Source organism: Crocodylus porosus, unplaced genomic scaffold, assembly GCF_001723895.1.
Source record: "Crocodylus porosus isolate Cpor-Errol unplaced genomic scaffold, CroPor_comp1, whole genome shotgun sequence".
Lineage (NCBI taxonomy): Eukaryota > Metazoa > Chordata > Crocodylia > Crocodylidae > Crocodylus > Crocodylus porosus.
The window spans coordinates 11,551,986-11,574,630 of record NW_017728918.1 but is presented as its reverse complement, the minus strand read 5'-3'; the positions used below and the strand labels follow the sequence as shown (position 1 = coordinate 11,574,630).

The 22,645-nt window shown below is 58.3% G+C and overlaps 1 protein-coding gene across 1 annotated transcript in view; it reads left to right on the top strand.

The window, feature by feature from the left end:
• Nucleotides 1-22,645, top strand: part of IFT172 (intraflagellar transport 172) — a 47,639-nt gene that overhangs the window by 17,955 nt on the left and 7,039 nt on the right. Inside the window, exons 11-39 of the mRNA XM_019537296.1 lie at nt 2,469-2,522; nt 3,028-3,131; nt 4,238-4,323; nt 5,842-5,954; nt 6,140-6,307; nt 6,704-6,840; nt 7,443-7,550; nt 8,141-8,225; nt 9,346-9,438; nt 9,624-9,701; nt 10,510-10,758; nt 11,133-11,211; nt 11,416-11,536; nt 12,249-12,393; nt 12,466-12,555; nt 12,855-12,952; nt 13,567-13,702; nt 14,844-14,960; nt 15,258-15,400; nt 15,809-15,902; nt 16,093-16,157; nt 16,286-16,466; nt 17,716-17,825; nt 18,173-18,302; nt 18,741-18,839; nt 19,123-19,232; nt 19,500-19,563; nt 19,779-19,865; nt 21,394-21,510. Of these exons, the coding sequence (XP_019392841.1) occupies nt 2,469-2,522; nt 3,028-3,131; nt 4,238-4,323; nt 5,842-5,954; nt 6,140-6,307; nt 6,704-6,840; nt 7,443-7,550; nt 8,141-8,225; nt 9,346-9,438; nt 9,624-9,701; nt 10,510-10,758; nt 11,133-11,211; nt 11,416-11,536; nt 12,249-12,393; nt 12,466-12,555; nt 12,855-12,952; nt 13,567-13,702; nt 14,844-14,960; nt 15,258-15,400; nt 15,809-15,902; nt 16,093-16,157; nt 16,286-16,466; nt 17,716-17,825; nt 18,173-18,302; nt 18,741-18,839; nt 19,123-19,232; nt 19,500-19,563; nt 19,779-19,865; nt 21,394-21,510 (3,261 nt within the window). The remainder of the gene's footprint in view (nt 1-2,468; nt 2,523-3,027; nt 3,132-4,237; nt 4,324-5,841; nt 5,955-6,139; nt 6,308-6,703; nt 6,841-7,442; nt 7,551-8,140; nt 8,226-9,345; nt 9,439-9,623; nt 9,702-10,509; nt 10,759-11,132; nt 11,212-11,415; nt 11,537-12,248; nt 12,394-12,465; nt 12,556-12,854; nt 12,953-13,566; nt 13,703-14,843; nt 14,961-15,257; nt 15,401-15,808; nt 15,903-16,092; nt 16,158-16,285; nt 16,467-17,715; nt 17,826-18,172; nt 18,303-18,740; nt 18,840-19,122; nt 19,233-19,499; nt 19,564-19,778; nt 19,866-21,393; nt 21,511-22,645) is intronic.

Below are 22,645 nucleotides of genomic sequence, written 5' to 3'. Positions count from 1 at the left end.
CCTATCCTCCCTCAGCTTGTGGCCATTGTTCCTAGTGACTCCAAGGGGGGCCCTGGTGAACAGACTTTCCTCAAGTCCCTGCTGCTGGCCCCTGATAAGGTTGTAGGCAGCCACAAGATCCCCCCTCAGTCTCCTCTTGTGGAGACTGAAGAGATGTATTTAAAAAAGGACTTTTTGTTATCTGTGATCTGTATCAGCCTTAGCTTTCCTAACAGCCTCCCCTACAGACTCGAATGGAGGAGGCATACTCCTCTTTGGTGATAGCCCCCCCTTCCACTGGGTGTATGCCTCCTTTTTGCCAATCAGGCATTCATGAATGCCCTTGGTGAGCCAAGGGGGCTTTTGGGCACTCTTGCCCCCTTTGCTTCTTGTTGGGATTGTCACCCCTTGGGCTCTAAGTATCATCTCCTTAAGGAAGGACCACTCATCTTGGGCACTCAGTTTCCCTGCTGTCCAGGACCCTAGTGCCTCCCCCACTAATCTCCTCAGCTCATTGAAGTTGGCCCTTTTAAAGTCTAAGGCTACTGCCTTGCTGCAGGCCCTTGACACCCTACGCTGGATGGTGAATTCCAGTAGGTGATGATCACTGTCGCCCAGGTGGTTGAGGACCTGGAGGCCCCTTACCAGGTTGTTGCCTGTGGCCAGGACCAGGTCCAGCAGGGCATTCCCCTGGTGGGACTGTGCGCTTCCTGGGTTAAGTGGAGGTCCTGTATCTCAGCCAGGAACCTCCATGAGCGGTCAGACCTGGCTGACTGTTCCTCCCAGCAGATGTCTGGGTAATTTAGATCACCCATGACAACTACATCCCTTGCCTTAAGTGCTTCTGCAAGCTGACCCAAGAATTCATGGTCCAGTTCTTCCCCTTGGTTGGGAGGTCTGTAGTAGACCCCCACCATTAAGTCCCTTTTCCCATGACCCCCCCTGTATCCTGACCCAGAGCACTTCAGCCTGCCACTCCTCTGACCCCATCCTGCCATTCTCTGGGACCCCCATTGTTGCTCAGTTCATCCCGTCCTTGCCCCACATAAAGAACTTGCCCTGGCCTTGAGCCTTGTGAAACACCCGAGTCCACATTTACCTTGGCCCTGCACCCCAGACTTCTTCTTGGTCACAGCCACAGACTGGCTTCTGCATGTGCAGGGGTTAAATTAAAGTGTCCCCATGCAGATGAGAGCCTGCCATGGAGTGCTTGACTGCAGCCTAGGCAGCATTTCTTTGCATGGTTTTTTGTGTGCAGTTCTTAGGTGTTTAAAAGGAAAAATAAATTCTCCCCCCTGCCCAGCTTGGCAGCCCAGATTGCAGCTGCCCCAGCTCCAGGACTGGCCAGCAGTGTTACCCCCAAGTGCCTGGGCTGCGGGCTGCACAGGAGGGAGCCTCTTTCACCTCTTTTGCTCCCTGCACCCTGGACAGGGTTGGACTCCTTACCCACACGTAGTGATGGGCTGCTGGGCACAGCATGGTTAGTGGGGGCCCAGCCTGGCTTCCCCCTGACTGCACCTCTGTTGCCCCAGGATTCCTTTTACCAGAGACCCCCAAGGATTGACACAGCTCCTTGTCCGATTTGGTATCAAGTGAACTTTTAATAGTAACCCTAGGCTTATTACAAGTGTTCTTCCTTGTAATATGACCTGGCAAGCAGTTGCTTCAGGCATTACAACAGTGGCCTTCGGTGGTACCAGCCTCAGATCCTCTGCTGGGTGTGTGGGATGTTTGTTTCTCGATTCCTTGTTACTCAAAGCAAGAATTCTAAGGCTGCTTCTGTCTCCCCAGGGTGGCAGCACAGAACACACACTGTCTCTTTGTCCATTACTTTTGTAACTTTCTCTTTCAAGTTATCCAATCCTCAAGTTTCTTACCTCATCTTTTTAGATAAAATATTCCAATCCTATGCCATTTTTGGTTTCCTTTCCTTCTAGGGAAACTACTGTACCTTGTTAACCCACTGTATCAATCACAGCACTTGCTTTTCCCAGTGCTTTATAAGGCACTCTGTACAGTTTAATTGCTTAGTTCTGGGAAGGCCTAAAGTTAATGCTAAGAGCCTGAGCATAACTCAGTTTGCCTGCTACACCTCACTCCACTCCTGCTGCAGACAGAGTGGCAAATACCAGGCATTCCTAGGAGTCTGCTGCCCTGCTGCAAGAAGGGAGGGTCAGGGGCTTTGGCCAGTGACACGATGAGGGGGGTATGGGCTGGGAGCATCTCCATTCCTAGAAAGAGCTTAGTGGCTCTGCAGGGCCTGCAGCACTGGCCTGGGGCTACTTAGGCAGCTACAGAGAGTGGTCCTGTGGGCCCAAGCCACAGAGGCTGGCTCTTCCCATGAGCTTCCAGGTGTGATGCCCTGAGCAGGACTCCAGGAGCACTTATCTGCTGCCCCAAGGCCATAGGGCCTGGAGCTGGTGCCCCGGGGTGCTGCCCATACAGGGTGGTGCCAGCCTAGCCCTGCTGACTCTGCCCTTGTGCCACAGGTGGCCTGGCAAGGATCCGGGGGCAACGAGAAATTCTTCTTCGACAATGAGAATGTGAGTTGGGCACCTCAGGCCGTGGTTCTCCCCAGGGTCCTCCTGACCCACTGGTCTGCCTTGCCTCACCTTCTCCAGCCTGCTCCCTGCCCTGGGCTCTGCCCCACCTGCCTTCCTGGGGGCAGAACAGCCCCTGATGTGGAGCTGTGTGACTGATCAAGTGGTGGGAGGCAGAGGAGGAGGCCCAGTGAGTGGGAGGGCTGGAAGGGCAGAGGAGAGGACAAAAGGGCAGGGAGGGGGTTAGAGGTGCTGAGAGCAGGGACAAATGGATCCGGGCAGCGGAAATCCTGCCCCTTCGCAGGGTGGGGGGCAGGTACCACCCTGCAGTGACTTGGCCCCAGTGCAGCTCCTTCAGGGCAGTTGGGTCCATCACTGGATGCTGCAGCCATGAAGCTCAGAGGGGGGTGATTCCCAGCCCAGGTACAGGGCAGCCCCTACCAGTCCTGCTGGTGCCTGTGCCTAGCACAGTGCCTTTTTCTGCTGCAGCCTGCCCTCTTGCCCCCAGGTCTGCATGATCTTCAACGCCGGGGAGCTGACCTTGGTGGAATATGGAAGCAATGAAATCCTGGGATCTGTCCGCACCGAGTTCACGAACCCACACCTCATCAGGTAAGCACTGCCTCTTTGCGGGGCGTGCCCTGCACCCCCAGGTTGCACTGGAACCATCAGGGGACATTGTGTCATGAAGGGTCATCAGAGGAAAGTGGGCAGGGCCTGGGGCTGACACCCTGTCCCAAATGACCCTCTGTGCCCAGCACAGAGGGGACATCATGAGACCAGGGATGGGGCTCTGTTCAGCACTTCTGATCTGTCCCCTAGCATGGGGCATAGCCCCCAGGCCAGCAAGGCAGAGGTGTGTGACATGGAAGCATGTGCATGCACACTGCATTGCATTGGTGGGACAGGCCCAGCACCAGCGTCCTGTGCCACGGGCTTGGTTGGGCCTAAAGGAGCCTCATGTCTCTCACTACCTGACCAGAGGACACCATCTCCTGGCTCATCCTTGCTTCTGGTCCAGATGAGCTTTCCTGCACCAGACCCACACTGGAAATGCCATGGCAGGGCTGGCCACAGTCAGGGGCAGGAGGCCAACTAACCACCTTGGATGCCCATGGCCTAATGTCTGTTGCCAGCATATCAGTGCTTGTGCTTCCTTGGCAGTGCTGGCAGGACCCTGCTGGCTCTGAGCTGGGACTCAGCATTCCTGATGTGTCCCAGTGACCCTCTCCTGTTCTTGTGCCTGTATCTGGGGCACATATTGGGGTGCTCTGCTGGTCCCCAGGCAAGGAGCGCAGCCCTGCAGCATGGAGGGTCCAGGCTGCTGTGTACAGCATCAGCTGGGGAGAGGCCCTGGCTGGTTCACAGGATGGGGAGAACCCTGCCTTTATGTGCCTCTGTCCTGGGGACATGAGCATCTTCCCTCTGCCCTAGGCAGAGACCTGCCAGTCTACAGGGCCCAGAGACCCTCTCAAGCCCTGATAGAGAGAAAGGCAGTTGGCATGAGAAGCCAGGGCATGGGGGGCAGTTATGGGAGAGGAGTGCGCTGTTAGCAGTGCAGGAAAGGCAGGAACCGTGGGCTGGAGGGCTGGTTCCAGAGAGGTGCCATAGGCAGGGGCTCTAAGGGGCCTTGTGGGGGTTGAAGGCTGCCCTGGGTTGTTCTGGAGCACAGGTCTGGGCTGCCTAGAGGTGCTACCCTGTCCCCTTCTCCTGAGCAGCGTCCGCATCAATGAGAGGCGGCAGAGAGGGCTGGAAGAGAGCAAGCGGCTGGCCTACCTGATTGACATCAAGACCATTGCAGCAGGTGAGCAGTGTAGGATGTGTGTAAAGTGATGCACCCGGACAAAAGTAACCCAAACTCCACCTGCTGTGATGGGCATTATGTGACTGTTACCACCCCGGGAAGATCTGAGAGTCATTCGCTGAAAATGAAAGCTCCGTGTTCAGCAGCCATCCAAAAAGCAAACACAATGTTAGGGATTTTGAGGAAGGGAATTGTAAACAAAATGGGGAACGTCATGATGCTCCTTTATAAATCCATGGGGCATCCGCACCTTGAAGGCTTTGGCCAGTTCTGGTTTCCACACCTTCAAAAGGAGACAGAAGAACTAGCGAAGGTGGAGAGAAGGGCAGCAATGGTGATGTGCGCTATGGAGGGGCTTCTGTATGAGGAGAGACTAACGAGGCCAGGCCTGGTTAATTTAGAAAGGAGATGCTTGAGGGGGGACAGGAGAAGTGTTTACAAAATACAAAATGGCGAAGAGAAAGTCGCTAGGGATTTATTCTTGCCTGTCTGTCACCAGACAAGGACGGGGGGCACAACATGAAACCAGTAGGCAGTTAGTTTAAAACTAACGCTAGGCAGTTTTTTCCAGCCAGCATAGCATTAAAGTTCATTGCCACCAAGTGTAATGGAAGCTGAGAATTCAGCTAGATTCAAGCAGGGACTGGACATGTGATTGGAGGAAAGGGGCGTCAGTTGCCATGGGGCATGCAGTGAGGGGCACAGCCTCTGACCTGCCTGGACCCTAAGGGTGTTTATAGATGTGCTCCAGGAGGGCAGCACTTTAATTAGAGTGACTTTGAGAGCCACTCTAATTAAAGTGCCTGCAGCATCACATGTATCAGTGTCCTTGTGCTGAAAAATGGCAGTGATGGTGCTTTAAAGCTCATGAATGAGCTTTAGTTAAAGTGTCCCTGCTGCCATTTTTCAGTGCAGGGATGCTGATGCATGTGATGTGGGAGTGCTGGAGCGCAGTAATTACCACACTCCAGCAGACTTTACTAATCAGGCCTACTCTGACACATTGCAATTACAGTGTATTGGAGCAGCCTCTCTACATGTGTATAGGCGCTCCAAATGCTGGAGGTTGCAGGGAAGAGAAGAACAGAGGAAAATCCTAGTCGGACCCAGACACTGTCCCAGCTTTGCTGTCTGCTGCTGCGTAACACAGGAGACTGGGGAAGATGGACCTGTGGTCTGCCCCCCATGCCCATGGGTCTCCTGGAGTCCTCCCACCCACCCTGAACATGGGCAGAGTCTGGCATTAGCAGCACAGCTCATGGGGGCTCTTGCTCCTGTCTGCACTCCAACAGTCACCCCAGCAATGCTGCTGCCAGCACTGCTGCTGCTGAGTACATGCCCTTTCACACTGGGGAGGGGAGGTTGTTCATGATGTTAGGGCAGTGCCCAGAGGCCCCCAGGCACGGCACAGTCACCACAGGGCCCTGCCATGTCCTGGAGCAGATGCTTGCCACCCGTCTCCGAGGGCAGCAGAATGGTCTGCCATGCTCACCCCAGCTTCACTTCTCTCCTCCCCAGTGGACCTTGCTGGGGGCTACAACATCAGCACCGTCAGCCATGACAGCAAGATCGACTGGCTGGAACTGAATGAGACGGGCCACAAGTTGCTTTTCAGGGACAAGAAGATGAGGGTGAGGCGGGCATGCCAGCGGTGGAGTGGGTGGCAGATGCAGCCTGTGACCAGGGTCGGGGGTATGGGTATGCCTACAATTGGGGGAGAGAAAGTGGGTTTGCCTGGAGCCAGGGAGTTGCCAGGCTGTGGGAACTGCTAAGCTCACCTGGGTCATGGGCCCTGCTGACTGCCCTTTCCCTTCAGCTGCAGCTCTATGACATTGAGAGTTGTGCCAAGACCACCATCCTGAGCTACTGCTCCTACGTGCAGTGGGTGCCAGGCAGCGATGTGGTGGTGGCACAGAACCGGGGCAGCCTCTGCATCTGGTACAACATTGATGCCCCTGAGCGCGTCACCATGTTCCCACTGAAGGTGAAGTGCCCCCGCCCCACATGGCTCTGGAGAGGGGAGCGGGGGCAGGCAGCGTTTGGAGGAAGCTGGACAGACGGGTGCAGCCTGTGAAAGGAGGAACTGGGTTTTCCCTGGGGGAATAAGGGCCCTCCTACAAGTTGTGGGGTGGACATGGAGAGCTCTGGGGGGGAGAGCAGGGGGAAAGCAGTACCCTGGGTGGATCAGTTCCCCTTTGCTTTGGGAGGCTTCTTGCGGTGGATTAGCCACTAGGCAGGTGTTGACCCTGCTGAGCTCTCTGAGGGAACACCTGCCTGTGCGAGCCCAGGGCTGTACTGCCTGTTTTGGCTGCCCTGTGTCAGGCCAGGGCAAGTGTAGGGGTTGAGACCAGGGGGGCTGAGGTGCCCCCGGCTGTTTCAGGGAGACATCGTGGACTTGGAGCGGAGCAATGGGAAGACAGAAGTGATCGTGACAGAGGGGGTAAACATGGTGTCCTATACCTTGGACGAGGGGCTCATTGAGTTTGGGACAGCTGTGGATGATGGGGACTACCACAGGTGAGGGCCAGGAGCCTGGCATGCCATGGGCAATCCACAAGAGAACCAAGGGCATGTCTGAGGGAGCCCATGATGAAAAGCAGAGGCGGTGATGTGGAGGGGGCCAGGCTGCAGGAGCTGCTACACTGAATGCCAGGGGCAGTGGGGAGGAAACCAGCCAGGCTCGTGTGGGAGCGGGGCACTGAGGCAGGTGTGGGCTCTGCCTAGGAGAAGCAGCAGGCTGAGGTCTCTGTGCCACAGGGGCCTGGGCAGGGCAGGCTGGGTGGCAGCAGCTGCTCAAGCCATTGCTGAGCTCACACACATGCCGCTTTCTTGGGCTGGGGCCACAAACGCAGCCCTCCTCACACCAGTGTCCTGTGCCTGAGGGGGATCTACCCTCCCAGGGGCTGGTGGGAGTTCTGTGGTGTCAGGGGTCACCCACTGGGTCTAGGGGCTTGAGGGAGGGGGAGCTGGGCAGGCACTGCCCCTGCTCTGCGATCACACTCCATCACAAGCCAGACTAGCCTCTTGCCCCTGCTCCAGACCCTCCCTGCTCATGCCCTGCTCTGTTCTCAGTTTCCCTTTTGCCTTGGCTAACAGGCTGCAAACTCCTCTTTTCCAAGGGCTGCTGCATTCCTGGAGACACTGGAAATGTCCGCGGAGACTGAAGCCATGTGGAAGACGCTGAGCCGGCTAGCCCTGGAGGCCCGACAGCTGCACATCGCTGAGAGGTGCCTGCTGCTCCTTCCCTATGGGGTCCCTCACCTCCCCACAGCTCCTGCCTCCCTCCCTCTCAGGGCCTGACTCACTGAACCCAGCCAGGTGATGTGGCCCTCCGTGCTGCAGGTACCTCCAGCAGGATACCTGCTGTATGGGCATGGTGTTCCTTTGCTCAGGCAGCTTTCTTCCCTGGCCTGGGCCCCATGGGTATTGCTTAGGATGGGTGCACCAGCAGCACCAGGGTGACCACATGGCCGCCATTGGGCTGTACCTGCGGGCTGGCTTGTCAGCCAAGGCGGCCCAGCTGGCCATGAGCAGGGATGAGCTCCTGGTCAACAGTGATGTCACCAAGTGCATCACCACAGCGCTGTGTCCCTTCCAGACTCAGATTTCCGAAAAGTCCCTTCCAGACTCAGAACTCAGAGCAGTAGGCCCATGTAGTGTGGACACCTGCATGGCGCCCTTCAGACCAGGCTATGGCCAGGTTCTCCTCCCACTATGGAGTAGGGCTGTGCTCATGCAGCAGGAAGTCTGAGGGCACATCGGTGGCCCCTGCAGTGTCAGTGGCCCAGGTGGCTTGTGACCCCCATACGCTCCACAGGTGCTTTGCGGCCCTGGGCTGTGTGACAAAGGCTCACTTCCTGCACGAGACGAATGCTATCGCAGACGAAGCTGCCAAGGAACATGTGAGTTGTGCCATGCAGATGCCCCTGTGTGTACCTCTGCACCTGTTCTCCAGTATGCTTATGCCTCTCCATCACACCCCCATCCTGTGTCTGCCTTGCTCCTGCAGCTGCACCCCCTGGACTGCATGTGCCCTATGCCCATACCCCCAGCTTCTGTGTGCCCTGTGCCCGCACTCTCCAACCTACATTCCCTGCTTTAACACTGGACAGCATGGAGAATAAGAGCATAAGAACTGCCATGGACTGGATCAGGCCACACATCCATCTTGCTCTGTGTCCTGTATCAGCTGGCAGCAGAGAGTGGAAGCTGGAAGGGAGAGTGACAGGGTCTGAGTAGGGCTTTTTCCCCCTGTTTCTCTCTCCTTCACAGATTCCAGCATTTAGGGTCCAGGTAGATCTGAGTCGGAGGCTGTGCCCCTCACTCCCTGCTCAATAGCAACTGATGTCCCTTTCCTCTGAGCACGTGTCCAGTCCCTTGTGAATCTGTCTGAACTCTCAGCTCCCTCCACATCTGGTGGCCATGAGCTCAACCCTTTAATGTCACCCTTGGAAAAAGAACTGCTTGGTGCTGGTTTTAAACTTACTCTGTGCTGGTTTTATGCTGCGGCCCCTTGTTCGTATCTGGAGAGAGACAGGAGAGAATAAATTCCTAGTGAATTTCTTCTCCCTATTTAGTATGTTGTAGATCCTTCTCCTGTCCCCCCTCAAGTGTCTCTTTTCTAAACCGAACAGGCCTGACCTCATTTGTCTCTCCTCATATGGAAGCGCCTCCATGCCATGAATCACCCTTGCTTCCCTTCTTTGCAACATCTCTAGTTTTCCTATGTCCTTTTGGAGGTGTGGGGACCAGACCTGGGCACAGAATGTGCCCTGGCCAAGCCCCGGCCACATGGGAACAGCCCTCTGTGCCCTTCCGCCAGGCCGTCCTGCTCCCCCTGCATGCCATCTCCCTCCCACTCTGCTCAACCTCTGTTGTACGGTGCCTGTGCCTTCTCCACTGTGCTGCCTTGCCACAGAGGGTCCCAGGCTGCTGCCCTGCTCACTCTCTCCCCACCTCCCTGGCTCCTGTCCAAAGCCACTTCTCCCCCATCTAGTCTGAGCTGTGCTGTGGGTCTTGCAGGGCGGGGATGGCATGGACTACTATGAGGTGCGTGCCCGCCTGGCCATGCTGGAGAAGAACTACAAGCTGGCCGAGATGATCTTCCTGGAGCAGGTGGGTGATGGGATCAGCCTGACCAGGGGCTGCTCCCAGCTGGAGGGGGAGCAGGGCTGGTCTGGGCAGGAGGTCGCGGAGCATATGTGCAGCTGCCCCTTGTAGCAGGTGCCCCCACAGGCTCCAGCTATGGGGGCTGAGGAGAGGAGCCTGGCACACGGTGACACTGCATGATCTGTGCCTAGAACGCCGTGGAAGAGGCCATGGACATGTACCAGGAGCTGCATATGTGGGACGAGTGCATCATGGTGGCCGAAGCCAAGGTATGGAGCATACCAGCATCTGGCAGATCATGTGGAAGCTGTGGGTAACTTGTACCTGCCCAAGGCTCCCAATCTGACCAGGGTATTCCAGCTCCATCCCAGGGGGATGAGTGCAAAAGAGCCTGGGGGCCACTAGCATATGCTGGGGCTCTGTATGATGGGCCGGGGAGCCATGGCCACAGGGTGGGGGCAGAGCTGGGAGCTGGGGAAGGGAATGAGAGCCAGGGAGGGGGAAGCTGGGGCACCTGCAGGTTTGGTAGTGGGACTGGAAGCAATGGCTAGGGGTTTCTGCAGCTGCTGCAGCCTTGGAGATTCAGGAGCAGTGAGGAGGCTGCCAGGGGCACAGGGAACTGGAGAGCAGCTCTGGGCTACAGGCCTGGCCAGTGGGGAGACACCCAGGGATGCGGTATGGGGGATTGGACATGGGGCTGGGACCTGGAAGGGGCAGACATGGAAAATGGATTGTAGGGCAGAGAAAAAGGCTGTCCGGAGGCATGCGGGGACAGTGGGAACAGGAGTTGCATGGTTAGGGGAGCTCCTGGCTTGGGGCTGGTGTTGGAAGCTCTTGGGCTAGTTCGGGGGCAGTGTGGGGCTTGCAGGGAAAGGAGCTGAGGATTGTTTTGGGGCAGCGTGGGGCTGGCCCAAGAGGAGCCGGAGCGTAGAGGGGCTTCCAGGAGGCGAGAGCAGGCTCTTTTTCAGGGGGCTGCAGGGAGGCTTTCAGGAGCCTGGAGCTGCCCAGCCTGAGCTGCAGAAAGGCGGCAGGAGGGTGCCTCCCTGGCAGGTGCTAACTGGGGCTGCCGCCCTGCAGGGGCACCCAATGCTGGACAAGCTGCGCCAGGCCTACTACCAGTGGCTGCTGGAGACGCAGCAGGAGGAGAGGGCTGGTGAGGTGCAGCAGCACCAGGGTGACCACATGGCCGCCATTGGGCTGTACCTGCGGGCTGGCTTGCCGGCCAAGGCGGCACAGCTGGCCATGAGCAGGGATGAGCTCCTGGTCAACAGTGATGTCACCAACCGCATCACCACGGCGCTGATCAAAAGGGAACTGTATGAGCAGGTGAGAGCTCTGCCAGCTGCAGCATCAATGGGCATCTCCACAAAGCATGGGGGCAGCGGCCAACCAGCTGCCAGGAGATGTTGGGGACTTGCCTCAGGCCTGTCAAAGGTTGCTGGGGCTTGGCTGGGGACAGGGCAAGTGAATGTGGGACCTGCCTCGACGCAGCAGGCACAAAGGGAGGCAGTTGCAGCCCCAGGCTTGGTAGGGGAGAGAGGTATGGGCCAGATGTTGATGTTGGGGCTGCATGAGTGCAGGGGTTCTGGGACTGGGCAGGTCAGGGCTGGTGGGGGAGGGTGGCTCTGGGCCTGGGCCCAATGGAGCACATGGCTGGAGGTGGAGGCGACTCGGGGAACTGACAGCCGCATGTGCCACAGGCTGGAGACCTCTTTGAGAAGACCAGAAACCCCCAGAAAGCCCTGGAGTGTTACCGCAAGGGCAGTGCCTTCCTGAAAGGTAAAGTGGTGACCTGCCTCTGCCCCCAAAGCGAGAGCCCCTCCATCCCCCTGCCTCTGCATGGACCCTGGCCTGGCTGTCATTCCAAAGCCTCAGGGGCACCCTCCCAGATCGTCATCCCATACTCCCCCATATTCAGCACTGCGTCAGGGTCCCTCAGCAACCTTGAGCTGGGGACAGGGTGGCTGATGTGTCCCTTCACAGCGGTGGAGCTGGCACGTGCAGCCTTCCCAGCTGAGGTTGTGAAGCTGGAGGAAGCCTGGGGAGACCACCTGGTGCAGCAGAAGCAGCTGGATGCTGCCATCAACCACTACATCGAAGCCAGGTAGGGGCGACTGTGGTGAGGCAGCTGTGCCAGGGCCCCTCGCTCCTGGCCTATGGCGTCCTGCTGTCCCAGCCCAGGGGTCACCCACAGCTCTGCCAGGACTCCTCTGTCTGTCTGTGCTGCCCCATCCGGTTGCCCCATTTACAGGTCTGCTGATGTCCTTCCTTTCCAACCCTGCAGCTGCCACACCCTGGGTTCCCCCTCGCTCTGCCACAGCTCCCCCCTTGCTATCTTTGCTCTGAACTTCTCTCTAAACAGATTTTCTCTCTGCTGGTGCACTTCACCCTAGCTGCTTAACCCTTCCCCAGGCCCCCAGCCCTACTTCACCCCCTGCACTCAGAAAGACCCTCTTGGCCATAACCACCCATGACACAATGCAGCTGGGAGCCCTCCACTCCCTGGCAGCCTATGAGAGGGGCTGAGCTTCGAGACCTGTGGGGTTGTATCCACCCGAGTGCGTGGCCTTCTTTGGGGACCAGGCTGGGGAGGCAGCAGAAAAACACTTCCCTTCTGCTCACCCACCCTGAGCAGTCCCTGCTCCCTGGCTCCTGCTCCCTCCCACAGGCTCCCAGCCAAGGGCTGCCTTGTTGCAGGGTCATCCTTGGCTCTTGGCAGCTCGTGCTGTTCCCACTGCTGCTGATGCTAGCAGAGGGGAGCCCGAGCCAGGCTGCAGAAATTGCCAAGAGCTGAGGCGCTGTCCCGGATGCCCTAGGTGCTCCATCAAGGCCATTGAGGCAGCCATTGGAGCGCGGCAGTGGAAGAAGGCCATCTATATCCTGGACCTGCAGGACGTGCAGACAGCAGCCAAGTACTACCCCAGAATCGCCCTGCACTACGCTGCTCTGCAGGAGTACCAGGTGAGCTGGCTCCCAGCCCCACCCCCTGCCCCATGGCCCCAGCACGGCTCACCCCATAGCTTCTCCCTGCAGATTGCAGAGGAGCTCTATATCAAAGGAGACCGCACCAGGGATGCCATCGACATGTACACACAAGCAGGACGCTGGGAGCAAGCGCACAAGGTAGGGTATGTGCCAGAGGTTGGGTCTCAGGCAGTGGTAGGGTCTGGGCTGGCAGCCTACTGGGAGCTGCCAGCCCCTGAACGATTTCACCCACTGAGCCCACACATGCTGGGCCTTGGTGCAACCTGGCGTTTCCTGGGGGAGAGGGGGGTGTGGAGCCCCGTGCTGCCCAGCTGGTGCAGCAGCAAGCCAGCCCAGAGCTGAGGGGAGGGAGGGCCTTCGCCCCATGTCCCAGCTCCCAGCATGCTAGGCCATGGCTGCGCAGGGTGGTGGAACCTGTCTCCTGCACGTCCTGACAGCTAGCGACCAAGTGCATGAGGCCTGAAGACGTGTCAGTCCTGTATGTCAGCCAGGCCCAGGAGATGGAGAAGCAGGGCAGGTATAAGGAAGCAGAGAGGTGAGTGTCCCCAGACTCCATGGGCCCCAGCAACGCTCAGGTGGCTGCCCGTGGGATATGGTGTAGAGCGAACAGACCTGCTTCCCTCCTTGGTTGTCTCTCATTCCTCTGAAGGGTGTGTTTTGAGGGCACCCAGCATCCTGCTTCTCACCCCACCCGCCCTGCCCAAATCCTGTCAGGAGCTCCCACAGCTGCATCAGGCAAACCTGAGGGATGGGGCTGTCTCTAGCTCATGCATTTCTTCACACCTGGGCAGCAGGAGCCAGACTGGACCCTGTGCGGCTCCAGGGCCTGGGGGTGTCCTCTTGTGTGGGGTCAGCTGCAGTCCCAACTGAGGATTAGGCATCAGGCTCATTCAGGCAGGGTCTTTCTTGTCTGGGGGCACCAGCCCTGGTGTGGCCCGGGGACAGGGAGACCCTGGCAGGCCTGTAGGAAGGAATTGGTGAGGGCTGGGAAAGGGGACCTGCCCCTGCCCCTGCCCTTGCATGGAGCTGCAGAGAGGCCCCGTCACCAGGGCTTCCATTGTCAGCAGTGCCGTGAGCAGAGCCTTCCCCCTGCTTGCTGCGGTCTGTGCCTGACAGCAGTGGCATCAGCCTGGGCTACGCTGTTTGCAGACTATACATTGCGGTGGATGAGCCTGACCTGGCCATTACCATGTACAAGAGGGGCAAGATGTATGGAGACATGATCCGGCTGGTGGCAAAGCACCACAAGGACCTGCTGAGTGATACCCACCTCCACCTGGGCAAGGTAATGCCCTGGGACAGGAGGTAGCGCTGGCTCCTCAGCAGGGGAGGACCAGGGTCACAGAACCAGAGTCGGGCTGGAGGAGCCTATGAGGGTTATCTACACAGATGCAGGATGCTTCTCCCAGCCCATGCCTGCCAGTGGTGTTCCAGCCTCCTCTGGAAAACCTCCAGTGAAAGAGAGTCCACTGCTGCCGTAGGCAGGTCCTTGTACTGCTGCCTCGCCGCTCAGCCAGCAAGGCCTTGTTTCCTGGGATCTGGTTTCAGTCTGCTTTGTTGCAGTTCAAAGCCAGCACTTTGTATCCTGCCCTCTCTGGCAAAGTTTGTCACATTTGTCACCTGCCACTGGACTCTCCAGTTTCTCCATATCCTTAAAATGCAGAGTCAATTGGGCTTTGCTGGGGATGGGTACTGGGCTGTGCCAGTGCTCCTTCTGGGCCTCAAACCTGAAGGGTCCTGGCTTGAGGGTGTTGCCCCTCTGCTTAGGCTTAGACCAACACTGCACTGGGGGCAGGAAGGGATTTTCCCCCTTCGTCAGACTGGTCCAGACATGGGGAGGCGGGTTGCTTTTCTCAGTTGCAGGGGCACGACCTCTCCCTGGGATCTCTGGAATGTATATTAACCCCCTTTGCAGCAGCAGGACATTGGTGGCTGCAGCCCCCTGCTTTCCCTGGGGCAGGGGTGATGCCTGGGACTGTCAGGGATGACTGTGTTGTGTTACTCAGAGGTTTGACAATGGATTTGCGGTGGATGCTTTGGACAGGGCTGATCCTGCCTGAGGCAGGGGTTGGACTAGACGTGACCTGTGGAGCTCCCTTCCAGCCTTGCTTTGCTATGATTTCTATGAATCAAAAGGTCTTCAGTGGTCTCTTTAGTTATCATGACCCTTAGTTTTTCCCCTTTTTGATCTATATAATCCTTATTAGGTTGGGACACAGCCTGCTATTTTTGTGGGGACCAAGGGATAGTGGCTTTTGAGTGGCTCTGCCTTCCACACGTCTCCTGTGAAGGGCTTGCCCTGGCTGTTCAGCAGCAGACCCACATCTTCCTGGGTCCACACTTTCTCTCTGACATACCCAAAGGGTCCCTTCCTGGCTGTGACCTCCTCACCCAGCAGCCTCATGCATACACTGTCCCTGTTGCAGGAGCTGGAGACAGAGGGGCGCCTGCAGGAGGCCGAGTACCACTACCTAGAAGCCAAGGACTGGAAAGCAGCTGTGAACATGTACCGGGTGAATGACATGTGGGAAGAGGCATACAGGGTAAGACTCAGCAGGGAGAGGGCAGGTCCTCTCTGCTCCTAGCAGCAGGGGTCTCAGTGACAGAGGAAGCCACCGGGAGCGGGGTGGAGTGCTGCATGCCTGGCCTCGTAGTTCTGCTGCCCACCCCCCAGCCAGGCCGTGTGGCGGAGGTGCTGCACCCATGGCCCTCACCACCAGCTCCCCAGACGCCAAGGCAGCCATGGTTCAGGGCAGGTTTCTTGGGGAGTGGTGGGTGCCCAGGCTCTGTCCTGGCACAGGGGGATGCAGCCAGCCCTTCAGCTCTGCTTGCATTGGCAGGTGGCCAAGGCCTATGGCGGGGCCAACTCGCACAAGCACGTGGCCTACCTCTGGGCCAAGAGCCTGGGGGGTGAGGCCGCTGCGAAGCTCCTCAACAAGTTTGGGCTCCTGGAAATGGCCATCGACCATGCGGCCCACAATGGGTGAGCAACGCCAGCCATGCATGCGCCTCCTGGGGAGCAGCATGCCCCTCGCTCATGGAGGCTGCAGGCCCCAGCACCCATGGGTCCTGTCACCTCCCTCCTGGTGGGGCTAAACACAGACCAGGCAGCAGGGAGCCTCCAGCTGCTTTGCTCTGGAGCAGCGAGGAGCTTGGGGTTGGGGCCAAGGCCAGGTGCTTCCATCAGTGCCACCAGCAGCTGCTTGTGGGGTGTGTGGCATGGGCTCCCTTGTGGCACTTGCCCAGTGCCTGTGCCTCGCTCTGCCCCCTCAGGTCCTATAACATGCATTTCCTCTTGGGCTACCTACATGCCCTGCCTTGGCCCTCCCCGCTCACCTGCTCTGCGGAGACACAGCTTTGCTGCCCTTTCATCCCCTTCCTCTCTGTGCAGCGTCTTTGACTTTGCCTTCGACCTGGCCCGGCTCTCAATGAAGCACAAGATGCCTGAGATCCACTTCAAGTATGCCACATTCCTGGAGGACGAGGTACGGCCCTCATGGGCACTGGGTCCAGGATGGGGGCAGGTGCTGCTCTGGGCACAGAACCCAGCTCCGAGCAGGAGGTGCTGTGGCAGTGTTGGGACATGTCCGTGCTGCACAGAGGGCTGGTGTGGGGGCCAGGAAGCAGGGGTGCGTGGGGTGGGTGGGTAGGCAGCTCCTTTCCTCTTCCCCCAAGGGTAAGTTCGAGGAGGCAGAGGCAGAGTTTGTAAAAGCCGGGAAGCCCAAGGAAGCAGTGCTGATGTGAGTGCCCTGCTCCCCTCCACCCAGTCTGCACCGGAGCATGCCGGGCCTCTGGTGCTCACAGGATCCCTGCCCACTGCCTCTGGCCCTGCCCAGCCCCAGTTAGCATTTCTCCCGGGTGTCCCCAGGTATGTCCATAACCAGAACTGGGATGCAGCACAGCGCGTGGCTGAGGCACATGACCCAGAGAGTGTGGCTGATGTGCTGGTGGGGCAGGCCCGCTGTGCCTTTGAGCAGAAGGAGTTTCCCCGGGCAGAGGCCTTCCTTCTGCGAGCCCAGCGCCTGGAGCTGGCCATCAAGTACTACAAGGTGGGCCTGGGCTGGGGAGGTTCCTCCACTTGACACAGAGCCTGATGCCTAGGAGGGAATGTGAGCAGTGTGTGGGGGAGGGGGAGAGGAGCCCAGCCCCAAGCCCCTAGTCCCCAATCCACTTGGAGTTCAGCATCCTGCCCCCTATGCAGGTCTTCCCATCAGCACCCCCTTCCACTCCTGGAGCTCTGACCTGCAAGTGCCTCTGCCCTGCAGCCTGTTCTGGAAGGGGCGGAAACTGGCCAGAGACAGCGGTGCAAGGAGGGAGGTGGCGGCACTAGGCTTAGGGCTTCTGGGGCCACTTCTGCCTGGGCCAGGGTGGGTTAATTCCTCTGGCCCCTGTGCGTGCTCCCAGTGGCAGCCCTAGGAAAGGGGAAAAGCTTGAGAGAGTTTAGAGGAGAGCCACGTGCATGATCAGAGGGCAGGAGAACAGGCCTTATGAAGAGAGGCTAAGAGCCATGGGACTCTTCAGCCTGGAAAAGCGCAGGCTCAGGGGTGACCTGGTGGCTGCCTATAAGTATATAAGGGGTGTACATCAGATCTGGGGGAACACCTGTTCACCAGAGCGCCCCAAGGGATGACAAAGTCAAACAGTCACAAACTCCTCCAAGACCATTTCAGGCTGGACATAAGGAAGAACTTCTTTACTGTCCGAGCCCCCAAGGGCTGGAATAGGCTCCCTCCAGAGGTGGTGCAAGCACCTACTCCGGACTCCTTTAAGAGACATTTGGACATTTATCTTGTTGAGATTCTTTGACCCCAGCTGACTTCCTGCCCTTAGGGCAGGGCTGGACCCAATGATCTTCCAAGGTCCCTTCTAGCCCTAATGTCTATGAAATCTATGAATCTATGAAACCAAGTCACATGACAGTAGGACACAAACCCCTCCATTCCTTGAAGTGGGAGGAGGAGCAGGGAAGGCAGATGCACCAGTAGGGGGGTTGGATCTTGTGGTGGATGAGGGGGTAGGGTGCTGTTCTGCCTCCCCCAGCCTGGTCCCAGAGAAGCTGACTGGGCAGAAACAACCTGCAGCTCACCTCAGGCTCCCAGCCACGACCCCACCTCCTGTGCACAAAGCCAGCCTGTGCCACAGCATGGGTAGCTATGACCCAAGGGGTCCTGGCAGGGAGAGCAGGTACTCCTCCCTAGGTGGGGGGGAGCATCAGCTGGGCCACGGGGCTGGGAGGTTCCTGGGGCAGGGGGCTGGCCGCTGAGCTAGGCCCCACTGCTCACCCCGGGCTGCATGCAGGAGGCTGGCATGTGGAGTGAGGCCCTGCGCATCTGCAAGGAGTATGTGCCTGGGCGCTTGGAGGCGCTGCAGGAGGAGTATGACAGAGAGGTGGCCAAGAAGGGCTCCAGGTAGGCTAAGGTGTGGGTGCTGGCTGCCCTGGGGGCAGGAGCTGGGGGCTTACTCCACCTGCTGGGCTGTACAGACCCCACTTGACTGGTTGCTGCCATCTGTGGGGCAGGGTTGTGCTCTCCCTGCTGGTGTGGAGGGCTCTTCCCCTGCTCTGGGCCACGTACCCGAGGACAGAGCAAGGAGGGCGATGCGGCACTGTGTGGAGCGGCTCTAGGAGGTGCCTCGTCAGCTCCCCCTACCTCAGGACCACCATGCCATCCCTTCCCATGGCCATAGAGCTGCACCAGTCCCCCAACCCCTCTTGCCCAGCCCATCCTGCACTCACACCTTGCCTTGCTCCTGGCAGGGGCCTGGAGGGGATGCTGGAGCAAGCGCGAGAATGGGAGCAGGCCGGGGAGTATGGCCGGGCGGTGGACTGCTACCTGAAGGTGCAGGATCCCAGCAACAGCCTCCTGACCGAGAAGTGCTTGCTCAAGGTACGTCTGGGCCCATGGCCCTTTCCACCCTGCTCTGGTGCCCAGGGGCCTGCACCCACTCTAGACACCTCCCCTGCCTCCAGGCTTCTGCATGAGGCTCTGACTGACCAGAGAGAGGAGCCCCAGGTGCCAGGATCCAGGGGACTATGCCCTCAGCACCCCATGAGCACAGGCCTCAGGGGCTGGGCTCACCCCCAGAACCCAACACTAAAGCTGGGATGACATCTGGGGGTCTTTCCCTGTGCTGGTACCAGCATGTGCCCAAGCTGCTGGACCCCCTCTGAGAGCCTGCAGCTCCTGGGGCAGGGCCAGGCATTGCCAAGTCCCCCCCCACCAAATGCAGGGCTCCTAAAGACTCCTATCAGTGATTGGAGCTGGGCAGGGGCTTTGCAGCGGCTTCTTCCTGCCTTGGTGCTACTGATGGTTCCTCTCTGGCAGGCGGCTGAGCTGGCCATTAAGTTCCTGGGGCAGCCACACAGCATGGAGGTGACACGGGCAGTGGGCCCGCAGCTGGTGGCCATGAGGAAGTTCAGTGCGGTAAGGTGGAGCGGGGAGCAAGGCAGCCGCAGGAGCTGAGCCGTGGGATTGCATGCTGTGGGAGGTGGGTGTAGTGTCCAGGATGGACACTGGCCGTGACCTATTGAGTGTCGCTGGCGTTGCCCAGAAGGCCTGGGCTTGGGCCTGGCCTGAAGTCCACCTAGGACATGGGTACCCTGGCGCTGAGGCATGACCATCCCCTGCCCCAGCGCTCGGGTGTACATGTAGCCCCAGCCCTGGGAGCTGGTGCTGTCCCAGCCATGACCCTGCCATGGCCCTGCAGGCAGCCGAGTTGTACCTCAACCTGGACCTGATCCGAGAAGCCATTGACGCCTTCATCGAGGGTGAGGAGTGGAACAAGGCCAAGCGGGTGGCCAAGGAGCTGGATCCCAGGTGTGTGCAGCCCACCCCGCCCTGCGTGCCCTGCTCCCTGCCTCCGTCCTAGAGCCCTCCCCTGTCTGTCTGTCTGTCTATCTGGCTGGCTGTCCTTAGGCATCATCTCTCCAAAGGCCACCCAGCCATGGCCAGGTAGGGCTGGCAGGCAGGCAGCTGTCCTGGGCCAGAGCAGCAGCAGGTCATCCCAGCTGGACCCCTGGGCTCCCCTGTGGGCACCTTGCCCCAATAGCTTGGCCACCAACAAGGCCCCTCTCTGCCCAGCAGGTCAGAGGAATATGTGGACCAGCGCTACAAGGAGTATTTAAAGAACCAGGGCAAAGTGGATTCTGTAAGAATGCATCTGTCAGGGGTGGAGGGGCAGGATCAGCGTGTGCCCCTTGGGGTGTGCCTGCTTGGGGCTGGGCAAGGGGGCTGGGCCTGGGGAGCCCAAGGGGCTGCTGCTTGTGTGCCTCCAGCAGGCTGGAGCACCCCACAGTGTCTGTGGAGAGGGGCAGGTGTGGACTGCATTAGCAGGGCCCCAGGATTTCACACATCTGTCTTCAGCTGGTGGGAGTGGACGTCATGGCTGCTTTGGACATGTATGCAGAGCGCGAGCAGTGGGAGAAGTGTCTTGAGACAGCAGCCAAGCAGGTAGCTACCATGGCCCTGCGTGTGGTACTGGGACCAGCAGAAGAGGGAGAAGAAGTAGGAGCTCTGCCCTCCCTGCCAGCACTCTCACTGGCACTGGTCACACCGACCCCTGGATCTTGCCCAGGCTTTGTACCATATGGACCCCTCAGTCTGACCCAGGCTGCCAGGAGGGTTTCCCTGTCAGTTCCACATTCTCCTTTGCCTTTCGCTGAGTGCCTGCCCCAGCGCCTGGGAGCCACGGCAGGGAGAGCACTGGCTCCTGGTCTCACTTCTGTGCCCAGGGAGCATGGATTGGGCACTCAGTGCCAGGCCTGGCAGAGCCAAATGAGTGCAGCAGGGGCCTTGCGCAGTCTCTAGCTCTCAGATCCCTGCATCCCCTGACTTCAGGGGACGCTGGGTCTAGGCAGGGGCTCTGATGTGCCAGGGCAGGACAACGTGCTGCCTCCTTGGAGCAGGTGTGGCTATGTGTCTTCATGGCAGCTCTGAGCCACAGAGGCCACAAAACAAACAGAGTAGGTGGCTGGGGTGTGCCCTGGTCCTTCCTGCCCCTTGCCTCAGTCCCTTGCAGCGCAGGACTCCCCCCATGTTTTCTCCCCACGGGCAGCCCAGGCCTGCCAGAATTGTCCCCCCTGTCCTGTGCACCTGCTTGGGCCTTCCAGGTAGCTGGGTGCTGCAGCACCAAGGGGGCATGGCCTCCAAACATGATGGGCATGGCTGGGGACCCTCTGTGCACTGCTGCCACATGCGGAGGGGAAGCCCCAGCAGCCCTGCCCACCTTGCCCCCTCTGGCTCTCCTGAATCCACATGTGGGAAGAAGCTCATTGGGAGACTCCTAGCAACAATGCATTTATGTGCATGTGTGTCCATATGTAATGGTGCATGTGTATGCATGTGCATGTGTCCGGGTGCTGGCCTCTGGCAAGGCCACTCAATCTGCTCCAGAATTCAGAGGTTTTTCACAGGAATTCCCATCCACTGCAGTCTCTCCCCCACTTGATTCAAAATCTTTATTGGTGATACAGAGCTTTGTGCAGTTCCTAGAGACCCCATGGAGAAGCATGGGAGAGGGTGGGGACTGCCATAGCCCCTGCTCATGCAGCAGCCCAGCCATCAACCCCTTTCCTCCCTTGACCATTTAAATTTGGTTTGGTTTCTTGTGGCCTCTGCTCCTGCTGGGAGGCTGCTCCAACCCCTTGTTGGCTGCCGGAACTGGTTGCCTGGTGGATTCTCCAGCACGTAAAGTCTTCTGTCATGGTTCATAGAAAGACATTAGGGCCAGAAGGGACTTTGTAAAATCATCATGGTCAAGAACTCTAGAACAGGAGGTTTCAGTAACGCGAGGAGGAGCATTGGAAAGGCCTTAACACAAGAGCTGGAGGAGTAGCACCTTAGCTCTGCATGCGTGTGTGTGTGTGCATGTGTGCGTGTCACAGACATGCTGGTGAAATCTCCCCATTCACCATCACCAGCTCAGGTTTGCATGGAAATGCAAAGTCTGATGCTGCTGTGCTTCTTGTCCGTGCTCCAGAACTACAAAGTCCTGCACAAGTACGTGGCTCTGTATGCGACCCACCTCATCCGAGAGGGCAACTATGACAAAGCCCTGAGCCTGTACATCCAGCATGGAGCCCCTGCCAACCCACAGGTAAGGGAGAAGCCCAGCACGGGGTCAGAGGCATGGTTGTGTGGTGTGCTCATGCTTTCAGCTTGTTCTCCTGCCCTGGGCAGAGGCTGCAAGGAGGGTGGTCTGGGAGCTACGTCTACCCTGCTGGGATCTCCTCTGGCCGCGGGGTCTCTAGGTAGGGACCTGTGGCCAGTCCCTGCTCCCTCTGCCTGCTGAGAGGAAGGCAGTGACCACGGATCTTTCCTTAAGCAGCTAACTGAAGTTTCCAAATCATGACCTGGTTCTCACAGGGGCTTCAGTTACTGGGACATCTGCTGTGAGGGGCACAGCAATGCTGAGCCAGTCCAGCAAGGTCTCAGGGTGTGTGGGGATAATGATTTGATATAGCTGGTGAGGAGGCCATGAGGGGAGCCGCTCTCCTCAACTTGTTGCTCTCACACAGGGAGGAACTGGTTGAGAATTTGAGGGGGGAAGGTGACCTGGGAGACGATGATCATTACATGATATTTTGCCCGGGCTCTACGTGAGCTGTTGCCACCCAGGAAAGAGATCTGGGAGTCACTGGTGACATCAGCTCAGGGGCCAGCAGCTCAAACAGCATGTTTGGGGTTATTAAGAAGGGAATTGTAAGTGAAACAAAGTACCACGATGCCCCTTTATGAATCTATGGTGCATCCATGCCTTGACTGCTGTGCCTGGTTCTGCTCCCCACACCTCAGCAAGGATGTAAAAGAACTACAGAAGGTCCAGAGAAGGGCAGTAAGGATGATTTATGGCCTGGAGGGGCTTCCATGTGAGGAGAGACTAAAGAGGCCAGGCCTTCTCAGTTTAGAAAAGAGATGCTTGAGGGGGAACATGAGAAGGGTTTACAAAATGGGTGCCAGATAACAAAGCTTTTACTATACCACTGTAAATAGCCTTCATCAATCTGATGAAGACCTTTACAGTCAACAGACAGGGCCTTTTTACTTTTCTGAAGAAACTGGTTTGTCCTCCCCAAACTGTTGAACATCATTTGCTTCTTGCATCAAGGTATGATGGCAACTCGCATGATCAGGGGACAGCAGGGCAGGCCCTATGAGGACAGGCTATGGGACCTGAACCTGTTCAGCCTCCACAAGAGAAGGCTGAGGGGGGATCTTGTGGCCTGTTATAA